Raw genomic sequence first — 14,542 nt, 5'->3', positions numbered from 1 at the left:
AATATATACATGCATAACTGAATCACTTTGCTGTATTCCTGAAACACAAGACTGTAAATCAACTATATTTCAATAAAAAAGAAAAAATTTTTTAAAAGAATGAGAAAGTTTATAATTTTCAATTCCAAGTTAAAAGTGCACCTAAGACTGTTGCTTCAAAGTCTTCTATTATGAGAAAAATCTTCTATTATATATATAATATATATACATATATATATATGTATAACTGGCTCACTTTGCTGTACAGCAGAAATTGACAATATTGCAAATCAATTATAATAAAAAAAAGACTGGGGGAAAAAAACAAAATCTTCTGTTTTAGAGATATAAATCTTCTGTTTCAGTTTTATAAATGAATTATTATTTTGGTTATATTTTGTGTTCCTAAAATATTCCACTTAGTCATAAAACATGTTTTTTTAAGAATGTAGAATTCATTTTTCATATTTTAAACAACTCCAAGCTTAATAAAGGTAATGTCTGTGCATTTACCTCATTTATTTAAAAATTTATTGTGGCTTAGAAAGTTCTCTCCAGAAAACAGGAAATTATTTTCAGGATTGAGCAAGGAATTCTCAACTATATGTACCCTTCCAGCCATGTTGGCAAGTGTTTAGCTTGCAGTTTCAAGCCCTTCCTGATCCAAAATCAATAGTGACTTATGTTTAAAAGTAAGCATCTCAGAGGCATAAATTAGAAAAATATAAGGAAATATGACCTGAAAATATCTGGCACACATTTTTTTTTCCTTCTCAGAAACTGAGTGTGCTATATGGACATGAACAAAGAAATTAATTTAGCGCAGCAGTTATTAAGTTAGAATCAAAGGCAGCTCTGAAATTGTATGACAAAGTATGAGCATGTATATGTGGGTTGGGTAGGTAGAGAGAAAGGATAACAGAATAGAGATGGAGTAATTTCTATACATCAGACTTTGTTCAGGGCACTGGAAATACAGGACAGTATTCCTGATAATATGCCTGGCCTCATATAGAGTATATTCTTGTCAAGGAATACAGGGAGTAAGACAGAAAATAAATAACTAAATTACAGAAATATATCCCCAATTGAGGACTGAATTCGATTTATGTTCAAAATAATGATACCTCAAAATCAGAGATGGCCAAAAACGAGGCCACTGTGAGTATGAGCTGAAAAGACAGCTGACAGTTTTAGGAAACCAAAGACTAGGCTTTTGGAATTACTAGATACAACACATAAAATAACATGCATAAAATGTTAAAATCTTTTCAAATACATGGTCCCAAAAATGATCAAGGAAGAAGTAACAGAAATTGCCATGAAGAATTATGAGACAATCCACATTTAGAAATAAAACATTAACAGGCTGCATATGGAGTCTCAGCGAATGAGTGGGGCATCAAAACAGAGTGAGTTGATAAACTGGAAAACAGATTTGAAGGCATTACCTAAACTGCCACCTTTATAAAGAAAACAAGAACTATACAAAAGAATGGAGAAATGAAAGATTCTAGCATGCATCTAATGGAGTCCCAGAAGGAAAGAAGATTTTTTTTTTTTTTTTTTGTCCTTTTGCCTTTTCTGGGGCTGCTCCCATGTCATATGGAGATTCCCAGGCTAGGGGTCTAATCAGAGCTGTAGCCACTGGCCTACACCACAGCCACAGCAATGCGGGATCCAAGCCATGTCTGCGACCTACACCGCAGCTCACGGCAACACCGGATCCTTAACCCACTGAGCAAGGGCAGGGATCGAACCCGCAACCTCATGGTTCCTAGTCAGATTTGTTAACCACTGAGCCACGACGGGAACTCCAGGAGAGAACATTTTGAAATGCGGTACAGATAGATCTGAGAAGACAATCAGCGGAAAAACAAAAACAAAAACAAAAACAAAAACTTCAAAACGGATAAAGGAGATATATATCCAAACAGGATAGATAAGTGAGATCCTCACTGGGGCATTTTTTATAAGGCTACAGAAAGCTGAAAAGAGGAAAAGAAACTTTGAAGCAGATGGTGAGAAAAAACAGATCATTTAACAGGAATATTAATTATACTGATAACCAACCCCTTGTTGGCAACAATGGAAGCCAAAGACTGAGTGAGCATTACTATCTTCAAAGTCTGAGAGAATGTAACTGTCAATCCACAATTGAGAATACAGCAAAACTCTCATTTCAAAAATGGGAGTAAAACGAAGATATTTTCAGATGAACAGAAATTGAGGGAGCTTAACACCAACAGACCTTCACTGAAGGAACTTTTAAGTTATGTACTTCACAAACAAGAAAAATGATCAAATGATCCTATAAATGTTTTACACAGTTAAATAACATAGATTTTTGTGGTGATAGTTGCCCAGCTCTGTTAATATATTAAAACCATTGAATTGTACATTTTGCATGGGTAAATTGTGTTGTTCAAGAATTACACTTCAAAATACAAATCAAAACTACAATGGGGTACCACTGCACACCAGTTAAGAGTAGCCATCATTAAAAGGTCTACAAATAACAAATGCTGGGGAGGGTGTGGAGCAAAGGGAACCCTCCCACACTGTTGGTGGGAATTTAAATTGGTGCAGCCACTATAAATAGTATGGAGGTTCCTCAAAAAACTAAAATTAGAGTTGCTATATGATCCAGCTATCCCACTCCTAGTCATATATCTGGACAAAACTGTAATTCAAAAAATACATTCACTCCTATATTTATAGCAGCACTACTCTCAATAGCCAAGACACAAAAACAACTTAAATGTCCATCAACAGATGAATGGATAAAGAAGATGTGGTAATCACCACAGTAAGTCTAGTAACCATTTGCCCCTGTACAAAATTTTTGCAATATTATTGCCTGTACTCTTTATGCTGTATATTATATCCCTGTGACTTATTTACTATATAATTGAAGGTTTGTACCTCTTAAGTCCTCTCATCTACCCTCCCCAGCCCCCTCCCTTCTGGCAACCACTTGTTCTCTGTATCTATAAATCTGTTCTATTGTGGACTAAGCCTTTCTTTTGATTAAAGGATAGCTTCCGGTCAGTTTGTGCATCAAGAGAGATATTTGGGGACCAGTGATATTTTGAACTCCATGTATTGAAACCGCCAGCTACTTCCACCAATGCTTGCAATAGTGTGGAAGGAAAATGGGTCTCAGAGGCAGGTATTTCCAAGCTGTGATATTTTGAGCAAATTGCCTAACACATCTGTGCTTCAGTTTCCTTGTTAAAACAAGGATAATACTGGGAGTTCCCTCGTGGCCTAACAGTTAAGGATCTGACATTGTCATTGCTGTGACTTGGGTTTGATCCCTGGCCCAGGAACTTCCACATGCCACAGGGATGGTCAAAAAAAAAGGAGTTCCCGTCGTGGCGCAGTGGTTAACGAATCCGACCAGGAACCATGAGGTTGCGGGTTCGGTCCCTGCCCTTGCTCAGTGGGTTAAGGATCCGGCTTTGCTGTGAGCTGTGGTATAGGTTGCAGATGCGGCTCGGATCCCGCGTTGCTGTGGCTCTGGCGTGGGCCGGTGGCTACAGCTCCGATTGGACCCCTAGCCAGGGAACCTCCATATGCCGCGGGAGCGGCCCAAAGAAATAGCAAAAAGACAAAAAATTAATAAATAAATAAATAAAATTTTAAAATTAAGAAAAAAAAAAGACTGGGGCTGAAATCCTAACACAGGACCATAGAGGCTGTCAACTTTTTCAACTGTGATCAGCCATTCAAGGTGTGGAGGGAGAGAGCATCATCCTTTTCTGAGTTAGGCTCCTGCTGTACACAGAATTGAAACCTCAATCTCTAGACCACTTGGAAAGCACATGTTATTCCCAGAGCATCAGTTTAAGAAATCAGTTTAAGGAAGTGATGCAGAGCCCATTCACAGAGCCAAACAGAGAAGGCTAAATGCAAATGGAAGGCAACACTTTTTAGCTGATTTGAATCTTTGTAGGTTTCCTGTTAGAAAAGTAAGTGCATGAGGTTATTCTTCCCCTTCTGCCATTAAAACACGCTTCTTCCAAAAGGAAAGTCTCCCATTGTTTGACTCACAGAAAATGTTACAATTCTTTACTTATTCTTACTGTACAAAATCCTTGGCTTTCCAGCTAATTCTCAATGTGCATTGTAGCTGGCAAGGCAGTCATAGAATATCTCTATAAAATCACCTGGGAAATGGATCAGTGGGATTTGCTGCACAACAGTAAAACTTGCTGCCACACATCAGGAGGGAACATTGGCCAATTATGGTCCTAAAATGAACTGCCCGCTGCTTCTTCTCCATTTCTTAAGTGAACTTCCTTTCCAGTTTATTTTCCATATGTGACAATTCTAGGCCACCGCAAGCTGTGTGCATTCAGACCACATTTGTTGAAAAAAAAGTGCAATTGAACTTTGCAAACGGAAAAAAAGGAGAGAGATCAACTACTAACCTGGGTCCGCATAAAAAAGAAATGGGCTATTTTTGCTTCTAAAAGCTTTTTTTAAAAAAAAAGCCTTCACTCCTAGAAGCTGCTCTGTCTCTGTAAGCAAGTTCGCTGGCACAGGTAAAGACAACCGAAGGTAAGGGTCCAGCCAGAGGGAGTCTGAAGGATGGAAAGAAGTACAGGGATTTACTCAGGACCGACTCCAAGCCTCCCCTTCTTCCCCTGTCTCCCCAGCCAAAGCCAAGAAAAGGTTTTGCAATCACCATAGTGATTCAGGCAAAAACAAGCCTTGCTGTCTATTTATGCATGAATTCTGCAAGGCCGGCCTGAAATAATATAGTCAAAAGTAGGCCAAAACTTCATAAAAATACAGAAAATGTAAAACAGGCTATTTGGCAGTCCCAGAACCTAGAAATGCCAATGTGTGTGTTCTTTCAGATAATGTGACAAATTTGTGGTTTTTCATTTAGAGTCAGAAAAATCAAAGATGATCTTTCTCCTTGGACAAGTTCTGCTGTAGCTGAATCCCCCACTTACAGGAATAATCCAGGGGGGTGGCCATCAGAATCAGGAGTACAATAGTCATCACCCGATGAGAAGAACTTCCAACTCAACAAAGGCCTTCGAGAGGTGGAAAGGGCTTCTATTGATGGAACTGGACACCCCCAATTCCATCCTGACAGCATCACACTGGTACCCACATTTTCCTCCTCTACATGCTCCTACCACCATCCATCACAGAGGAACTAAGGTTAGGAAAACACAATTCTTAACTTTATAACCAAAAATAATTTTTTAGATAAATACATTGTAATAGTGTTCCCTAATCTGGTACATGAGAAGATTTTAAGTGATACACAAATCAACTCTTTCTGAAATTTTACTTGTACTTTATGTACATTTTTTAAAATAAAGCACATAGAACCTATGATTTCACAAAAACTAGTCATTTAAATAAAGGGTTTTTTTAGAATTTTGAAATGTTTATTCACAGAAACAGTAAGAGTAGCACAAGTATTAAACGTAAAATGGCAAAAATGTGAAGTCTTGTACACATGAGATAGATACGGGGAATGCATATGAGAAGCAAGGATCATGAGGAGATGTGTATGTCTCTAGGGAAGCCATAGGGTCCCGGGCCATTAAAGAGGCACAGAAACTTTCCTATCCCACAGAGTTTGCCGTGGGAAGATGCTCCTCAGCGCCTGGAAGTCCACAACAGTTAATCACTGAACTGGGAGGACAGCTCTCCCCTGCCACGATGAACGCCACCACGCTCCTCTCTCCTGCAAAGCAATAGGCTGGCCTCAACAAGGTAAATAGTGCTTTACAGGAGGGGTCCCTGCAAAGGCTCCAAAGCTTCAGACTGTATTGGGGAGGGAGAAGGCAGGGAAGAAATGGAGATGTGTAAAGAGCTCTTGAGTCAGAAATTAAGCCCTTGGTCTACCTATCTGGTTCTCTCACCCTACACAAGAAACCAGACCTTCCAAGATCCTGGTTCCTTAATTCTCCCTCCCATTAACCCTTCCCCCATCCAGTGTTCCCCGCTTACATTCTCTCACCCTGCCCCCACACACCTTGCCCTCTCACACAGTTCTGATGATGAAGAAAGCCAAGCCCAAGTTACTTCTTCCTACTCTGTGACTCTGTGTGTGTGTGTTTGTGTGTTGGGGGTGGTGCAAGGAGGGGAGTTCTCACTATAAATTAACTAAAATTGTGTTACAAATTTTGCTCTGGATTTCCTTTCAAAGTGAAAGAGAGGGTGGAATTCATTGTGGTTCCTCAGAGGAAGGTTCTCCTAGGTCTTAACTAGTAGGAGTGGCCTTCATATAGAGGTACTCAACCACACTCCCTACAAAGAATGCCACATGGTTTTTCTTTGGCTGTTGCTGACACGGAATTCATCTGTGGAAGCTGAGGCGTGCTTACAAGTGTCCTGCAAGTATGTGGGGGGTTTTTTGGTTCTTGTCTTTTTAGGGCCACACCTGCAGCATATGGAAGTTACCAGACGAGGGGTCGAATCAAGCTGCAGCTGTCAACATATGCCACAGTCACAGCAATGCCAGATCTGAGCCGCATCTGTGGCCTAGGCCACAGCTTGCGGCAATGCCAGATTCTTAACCCACTGAGTGAGACCAGGGATCAAACCCACATCCTCACGATACTAGCCAGGTTCTTAACCCACTGAGCCACAATGGGAACTCCAAAGTATGTGTTTATATGTCTGTCCCCTCTGTCTAGACTGTAATTTCTTGAAGGCAGGTTTTATGTCTCATACATTTTCCTCTCTTCACTGTCAAGAATAATACCAGGTTTTCTAAATGTTTGCTAAGTGAATAATCTTCAGAATAGGAACGTCTGAAGATGAAGGAACTGAAATCCTATGTTGAAACAGGGAATATATGTAATTTTCTTTGTGAAATCAACAATTATATTATTTTTCAACTAGAAATATACTGTGGTGCAGTAAACAACACACAGGGGTGTTTTATCCAAGGTGCCCAGAAAACTGTCCATGTCAATCAAAGTTATTATGTTTGTTATAACTTTCCCCTGTGTTCCCCTGTATAAGTTCAGCTTCCAGAGTTTCCATGTGACTATATTTATCCCTCTCCTTCATTTTGGACACAATATGGGCATAGGAACCTATAGGGAAAAAAAGAAATGAAATCACAAGGCAGGGTGACCTAGATTACTTTTTACCTAGATTATCTTTTGGGTCCCTCAGGCCTGCACTATATCTAGGCCACTCAGTCTGAGTGACAAGCAGACCAAAGAATGTGCTAGATTGTCTTTAATTAGTGGTTATATATCATAATGAATCAGTCTTTAAAAAAAAAAAAAAAAGAGGTTCTGGAGAAGTAAGAATTGGAATACGGTCTGCTTAGTGACATGTGCTAAAAACAAGAAGACAAGATGTTTGGCATACATGGAGACACTGTTACATAAGGCTTTTTAAGGATAAAAATACAAGAGATAGTGGGATCGCCCTCTTTCCCTTCCCCCAAGATATATGCACAAACGGCAGGTTCTTATGCAAAATGGTTTGTATGAATTTGCTAAGGTTGCCATAAGAAAATAGCACATACTGGGTGCTTTAAATAACAGAAAATTACTTTTTCACATTCAAGGTAGTGAAAGTTCAAGATCAAGGTGCCAGCAAGCTTGGTTTCTCCTTAGACCTCTCCCCTTGGCTTGCAAATGGCCGCCTTCTCCACTAGGTCCCCACACGGTCTTTCCTCTGTGTGTGCACACTCCTGGTGTCTCTTTGTGGGTACAAGTCTCCTCTTCTTATAAGGATACCACTCAAACTGGCCTAGGGCCCACCCGAACAGCCTCATCTTAATTCAGCCACCTCTTTAAAGTCCCTGTCTCCAAATACAGTCACATTCTGAGTTACTGAGTTAGAAATTCAACATATAAATCAAGGGATGGGGGGAGGAAGATGACACACAATTCTCTCAAAACGTGAGAGCATACAACACTCTGAATTTAAAAGCCATAGTGAAATGAGCCAGAAAGACAAAGACAAATACCATATGATATCACTTATAACTGGAATCTAATATCCAGCACAAATGAACATCTCCTCAGAAAAGAAAATCATGGACTTGGAGAAGAGACTTGTGGCTGCCTGATGGGAGGGGAAGGGAGTGGGAGGGATCGGGAGCTTGGGCTTATCAGACACAACTTAGAATAGATTTACAAGGAGATCCTGCTGAATAGCATTGAGAACTTTGTCTAGATACTCATGTTGCAACAGAAGAAAGGGTGGGGGAAAAAATGTAATTGTAATGTATACATGTAAGGATAACCTGACCCCCTTGCTGTACAGTGGGAAAATAAAAAAAATAAATAAATAAAAAAAATAAAAGCCATAGTGCCTATATTTATACTGAATCACTTTGCTGTACACCTGAAACTAACACAACACTGAAAATCAACTCTACTTCAATTTTTAAAAATAATACTATTAAATTTAAAAGAAAAAAAAAAAAGCCATAGTGCCATCCTAGTCAGCAATTGGCTTGACTTCTCACAGCACAAGCATTTTAGGATCATACTGAGATGAAGGGAAGAACTAAGCAATGAGGAAATTAAAGATCATTCCCCAAGGAAGCCAGAGAAGCTTGCAGATTGAGGATCAAGAGTTTGGATTGGTTAAAAAAAAAAAAAAAAAACTCAAGTTCACACTAGACCTGGGGCAACAAATACAAATGCTTTCTGGTCCAAACAGATAACATCAGTGTGGACTGCAGCCTAGTTTAAAAGGAAAGGGCAAGTAGAGGAGAGGGACAGAGTGTAAGTCATAAAAGGAATCAAATTCAATTTTTTCGCCAATGCATCAGCCAGTTTATGAGCCCTGAACAAGACACTCTTTACAACATACCCAAACGTTTGCTAAACAGACGTCCTTCCCACATGCCCCATGACACTTCATCCTTCTCTCCTTGCTTTCCTCCAACCCTGTAGAGACAAGTTCTCCGGTTTGGTGCCAGCCCAGGGCCTTGGGCTGCTGACCTGAAGTTGGAGTGTTACAACTGCCAACTGTTCCGTTCCCAGTGAGTGCCAGCCGTGAAGGCAGTCACTCTCCCAGGAGTGTGTTCCTGCCTCATTCCCATTCTCCTTGGGCTTGGCTGTCAATAGGGACAGCAGTGTGCTGAGTGAAACTCCAGGACCAGAAAAGTAGAACGTATGCAAACCTGCAGGGTCTATGAAGCACTGAGTCAGAACCAGATGTGCAACATAAATCAAAGATTCATGAAAGCCATGGGGGAGTGTAAACAGGCACATGTGCGATCTAATCGGTGGTGTAGATGAGGGGATATTTTAGATTTAGGAACCCTTTCCAAAAGACACATGCCTACCACTCCCAACCTCCCCACTGAATTTTTATCACAGGTCAGCAGCCAATAGAGTCTCAGGGACTAATGGAATCAGACAGAAGCATAGACTGAAACAATTTGATTAGTCACAGCTACCTTTATAATCCTCTTAGTCTGATAGCATTAGGAAGTAAAATTTATTCCCCTCCCCTTAGGTTTCTTTTCTAAGAGAACAGCTCAGTTAGCGCTCTTGGCCTAGCTTCATTCTTTTAATCACCCTCCTCAAGGGAGTTGGAAAGATTCAACCTACTGGTGAATTTGGGAATAATAACTTGGGCAAGCTCTGCCTTCCGTCCTTGTTAGGAAGCAGATTGTCCAGAGATAGCATGGGTTTCTCTATGACTAGCTCTGTCCAAGAGACGGGGTGGAGGCAGTATCTCTGGCTTGGTCCAAGATGCTGCTTGTCTGTTGGCACAAGCCTGCCTAACTCTGGGGTTCAGGGCTCATAAGGTCACTATGCTAACAGAACCAGAGCCATGTCCTCTAAGTCACTATCAGTATTGAAGGTGGTATTGTGTCCTCCATCTGTCATTCTTTCATTTACTATTTTGTTTAGAGCCCGAGGATACAGAACTCGGCAGTGAAATCAAATCTGGAGAGTCTTTTGTGGTCATAATGACAAGATACAAGATTGCTCTGTGGTGAACCAGAATATCAGGAGTGAATTTAGTGCTGTTTCATAACAGGTAATTTCCCTTATATTGGTATGAGTAAACACAAAGGCAAACACACACACACACACACACACACACACACACACTCACAGACAGCATACGCTGACATACATACAATTTCCTATATCAAAATAGAGCCTGTATGATTTCAAGGCACAAACTAGTGATTCTGTACACTAAATTCTTCACAATACAATCATTTAATTCCATAATAACTACCTGCATATCAAATACCTTTGATATCCATTTCAAATTATAAAACGTAAACTCATTTGAAAACTCATCCTCAAAGACCAAACCATACGTCAAACTTATAGGTTTTTCCTCTAGCCTTTAAAAGTGTTCCAAACATTATCAAAGCCCATTAATTCTTCTGGTCAGTATGCAAACAACAAATGTGCAAATTCTAAGAAATCCAGTTGAAACAGTAACCTTCTTGGTTTAGTCAACAGACAAGACATTACTATGAATAAAAGGCAGAGTAAATTGAGAAATTCACTTGTATCTTTTTTTTTAATCACAAATAAGAAAGATAACCTTCCAGTTTGGGGAAATCAAGTTAACAGTAGGAATGGGGCAATTCTAAAGACAACTCTGATAGACCTTCGTTTGAAAGGCCAAGTCTCCTAAAAGAATGAGGCTGAATTTCGCCCCCTCAAAAAAAAGACATTTTGGAGGCTATGGAGTCCTGGGGTTAAAGAAAGGTGCTTCTCAACATGACTGAGTTTGGGGAGGAGAAGTTACAGATTCCTTATAAAAGAGAGATAATTCCTGCTAAGCACTGTCAAAGTCAAACTCACATGGGAAGGAGGGTGGGAGAGACACTAGGAAGATGAATGTCCCAATGGTCAAGCTTTGCACTGGGACATGCCAGTTTCTGAAAATAAATAAATAAACAAACAAACAAACTGGACCCTGGACTAAGAGCAGCCACATGGCCACAAGGCTGACCACAATGGATATCTCTTTAATTTAAGATCTGAGTAAATCTCTAGGTCTTTGTGGAAAATAAGGGAGTGAGGAGTCTAAATTATAATTGGTATCGCCCTTCTTGACGACTTTGAATGGAAACAAAATAAAGCATATTACACTATATCTATTATACTGAATTGCTTGTTAATTTGTATAACTATGTCACAGAGTACCCTCATTCCACTGTCTGTATGCTGGATTGTGTTTTGTCACCGTGGTGTTATCACTTCCCTCTGAGACCGGGAATAACATCTCCCAGAAATCCTTTTCCATAAACTCCTGGGTGAAAGCTGGCCACAGTGACAGACATGGTAATTGTGCCTAAAGGGCTCCAGCTTTAAGCTCTTTTCCCAGCGTCTAGCTGTGTCAGCCAAGAGTAACCCAAGCCAACCACCAAACACTAGGCAGCATTTCCCACAGAGGTGGCAGCTTCCACAGAGCTCTCCACCAGCTCCACCTTTACATTCTTCCTCAGTGAAATTCTTTTTGCAATTCTGCTTAAAACAGACATTTTGGGGGATTTTCCCAGGGGTTTGGACCTACACATTAATTAACACTTAAGTTTCTGACTTTTGTGGTAGTGACTTTTCCTGATCTTGATTCCTCTCATTCAGACTGTCATTTTCCTGGTTCCTCCTACATGTATATAAGCTCTAATTTCTATGGTAATCCTACCCCTGCCGGTATTTTATTGGTTGTTTTATGAGTGAATGCTGATGGTCCAAGGTTAGTACTGAATGTGGTCTCAGAGGAACAGGATCTTAGGGAGGGGAATACGAAATATTTTTTTCTCTGTTCTAACTGGATATAAAGGCAATAATGACTTAAATCCTGTTAGTAAGTGAGCCAATGGCAGTCCATGACATCCAGTGGCAAAAATCACTTAAATTATTACCTGAAGTCAACCGAGCGCTTATAAAAGTCAAGGCTTTGGGTGACCAAATTGCTGCACCCATCAAACATAGCGGGAAGAAGATGAGAGAGGAAACTCATCTCCTGCACACGAAGGTTCATTATTTCTGAAAAATAAACCTCAAATCTGAATCCGTAGATGATTAATTAAACCATAGCTTTAGGAGGTCTCATGTTAAAATTAAGATACTGACTGGAGTTCCCATTGTGGTGCAGTGGAAAAAAATCCAACTAATATCCATGAGGATGTGGGTTCGATCCCTGGCCCCGCTCAGTGGGTAAAGAATCCAGTGTTGCTGTGAGCTGTGGTGTAGGTCACAGACATAGCTCAGAACTGTTGTTGCTGTGGCTATGGTGTAGGCTGGCAGTTGTAGCTCCAATTCGACCCCTAGCCCGGTAACTTTCATATGCCATGGGTGTGGCCCTAAAAAAATTAATAAAAGAATAAAAATAGAGAGTCCCCACTGTGGTATAGTGGAAGTGAATCTGACTAGTATCCATGAGGATGCAGGTTCAAATCCTGGCCTCACTCAGTGGGTTAAGGATCTGGAGTTGCTGTGAGTTGTGGTGTAGGTCGTAGATGTAGCTCAGATCTGGCGTCGCTGTGGCTGTGGTATAGGCCGACAGCTGCAGCTCTGATTCGACCCTTAGCCTGGGAACTTCCATATGCCTTGGGTATGACTCTAAAAAAAAATCTTTTTAAATAAAATAAAAATAAAGAGGTAATTATTTAAAATGAAGCCATGTTAGTGGGCCCTTTAATCCAGTCGGACCAGTATCTTTATAAGAAGAGACACAAAGGTACACAGCAGGAGTAATGAGCACACAGAGGAAAGGCCTTATGAGGATACAACAAGAAGGCAGCCATCTACAGGTCAAGAAGGGAGACCTCAGGACAAACCAACCAAAACCAACACCTTGATCTTCAACATCCAGCCTCCGAAACTATGGGAAAATAAATTCCTGCTGTTTGAGCCACCTAGTCTGTGGTGTTATGATATCCCTAACAGACTAATAAAATGACCATATTGATTCCTGAAGGAGTTTTAAAAGAAAGAGGAAGGGATAACTCCCATAACTGCCTCTACCTACGAAAAAAGTAAACCACATTCCCAGAAGGCTTGCAAAAATTAGTGCCACCATCAAGGACTTGACGGGTGAAAGCATGATTATTCCTACCAAATATGCATTTAGCTCACCTCTCTGGACTGTGCAGAACATAAATGAATCCTTGGGAATAACAGTGTGTTACTGTAAACTTAGGTTCCAGCTCCGATTGCCACTGATATTCCGATGCGATTTCTTTTCCAGCTGGAGCAAAGAAACACAGACCTGAATTCCTGCTTTTATTTCTTGGGCTTCAGTGGTCTGGGGCAGGTTGAGCTACCCCTCTAAGCTGGACATGTCACTGATCTTGTACCTCCTACCACCAAAAAAAGAGGTACAACAACAACTGAGACTCTTCAGATCTTGGAGTCAACATATACACATCTTTTGTACAGGGCTGCTCTGACCCATTTACTAAGAAATCTATAAAATGATCCATTTTGAGTGGGAGCCAGAGGAAGAGAAGGCTCTGTGAACCAGATGCAATTTATCTCGCAAGCTGCTCTACTGTTTGGTCCACATGATCCAATAGATCCAATGGTGCTTAAAGAGCTGTTGTAGGAAGCCTGTGGCTGGTCATTATATAGGTGAATCACAATACAGATCTTTAGTATTTTGAACAGTTATCTTTGCTTCAACTTCTACATGTAACTCTTCTCCATTTAACTATTCTCCCTAGCTTATTCATGGATCGTGGATCCTAATAGAAACTGAATGCTTGAACACAAACCACCAATTTACTATTCATCTGAGCTACCCATCAAGAACTAGGTATTTTCTAAATCACCAAATTTGTGAAAATAGGGACCAGTTAGCTAATAAATGAAAAATGGAAGACTACCCTACAGATGGTTTTGTATAAACATGGGTACAACTTAAAAGTAGCTGGTTGGAGGTCTGTAGCCTGAAGATCAAGCAGATCTTTGAGGAGAAAAATGAATATATTCATTCTGCCCGGAAGGAAAGATTTCCAGAGGTACGGATATACACTCAGCCATGGGCACAGGCTAACCATTTCTCTAGCTTACCAGGGACTTGGAAAGAGCAAACTGTGCCATTGATGACAACAAGGTTGAGGAAAAGTTATTTGTACAGACCTCTCAGAATGGGCAAATAGTGTGAAGATATTTATGCCTCACATAAATGCTCACTGAAAAGTAACTTTAGCAAAAAAGGCTCTTACCAATCAAGCAAAAAACATGACCCAAATGTGGAGGTCAGTCACTTTTTCTCCAGTCACTTTTTTCACTGCCATATGGGATCCTATACAAACTGGCAACAGCAACAGGAATGGAGATTAACAAGGGTTCAGGAACCTTTCTCTCAGCAAGGTCAATCTGAGACCATAATCAGCCATCAGAAGGAACCAACACTGAGCCCTCTATATGGCAACTAAGAAGAACTGAAGGAACACTGATTAAGTGAATAAGATCGATCACGGAAGAGGCATCAATTTGTTTCACTTCTTCATGTGGGTTTGCCTTGCCTTCCATACTTCTGGTAAAACTAATTTTCGCAGACTTTACAGAATGCTTTATTTACCATCATAGTTTTCCGAACAGCCTTACTTCTGACCAACGAA

General features: G+C 40.4%; 1 protein-coding gene across 3 annotated transcripts in view; it reads right to left on the bottom strand.

The window, feature by feature from the left end:
* The window catches only part of LOC146403390 (uncharacterized), a 311,545-nt gene that overhangs the window by 117,452 nt on the left and 179,551 nt on the right, over positions 1 to 14,542 (bottom strand). The window contains exons 4-5 of one of the 3 annotated variants that reach the window (XM_084956675.1): positions 4,947 to 5,155; positions 4,416 to 4,568 (exon numbers count right to left, since the gene is read on the bottom strand). The exons of the other annotated variants lie outside the window; for them this stretch is intronic. Of the exons in view, the coding sequence (XP_084812801.1) occupies positions 4,416 to 4,568; positions 4,947 to 4,995 (202 nt within the window). The 5' untranslated portion in view covers positions 4,996 to 5,155. The remainder of the gene's footprint in view (positions 1 to 4,415; positions 4,569 to 4,946; positions 5,156 to 14,542) is intronic. 3 annotated transcript variants of the gene reach the window in all.

Source organism: Sus scrofa, chromosome 5, assembly GCF_054392235.1.
Source record: "Sus scrofa isolate SSC_HxYL_T2T_F1_AM1 chromosome 5, Sscrofa_HxYL_maternal_Yorkshire_Landrace_v2.0, whole genome shotgun sequence".
NCBI lineage: Eukaryota > Metazoa > Chordata > Mammalia > Artiodactyla > Suidae > Sus > Sus scrofa.
This window is presented reverse-complemented; position numbering and strand designations above follow the sequence as displayed.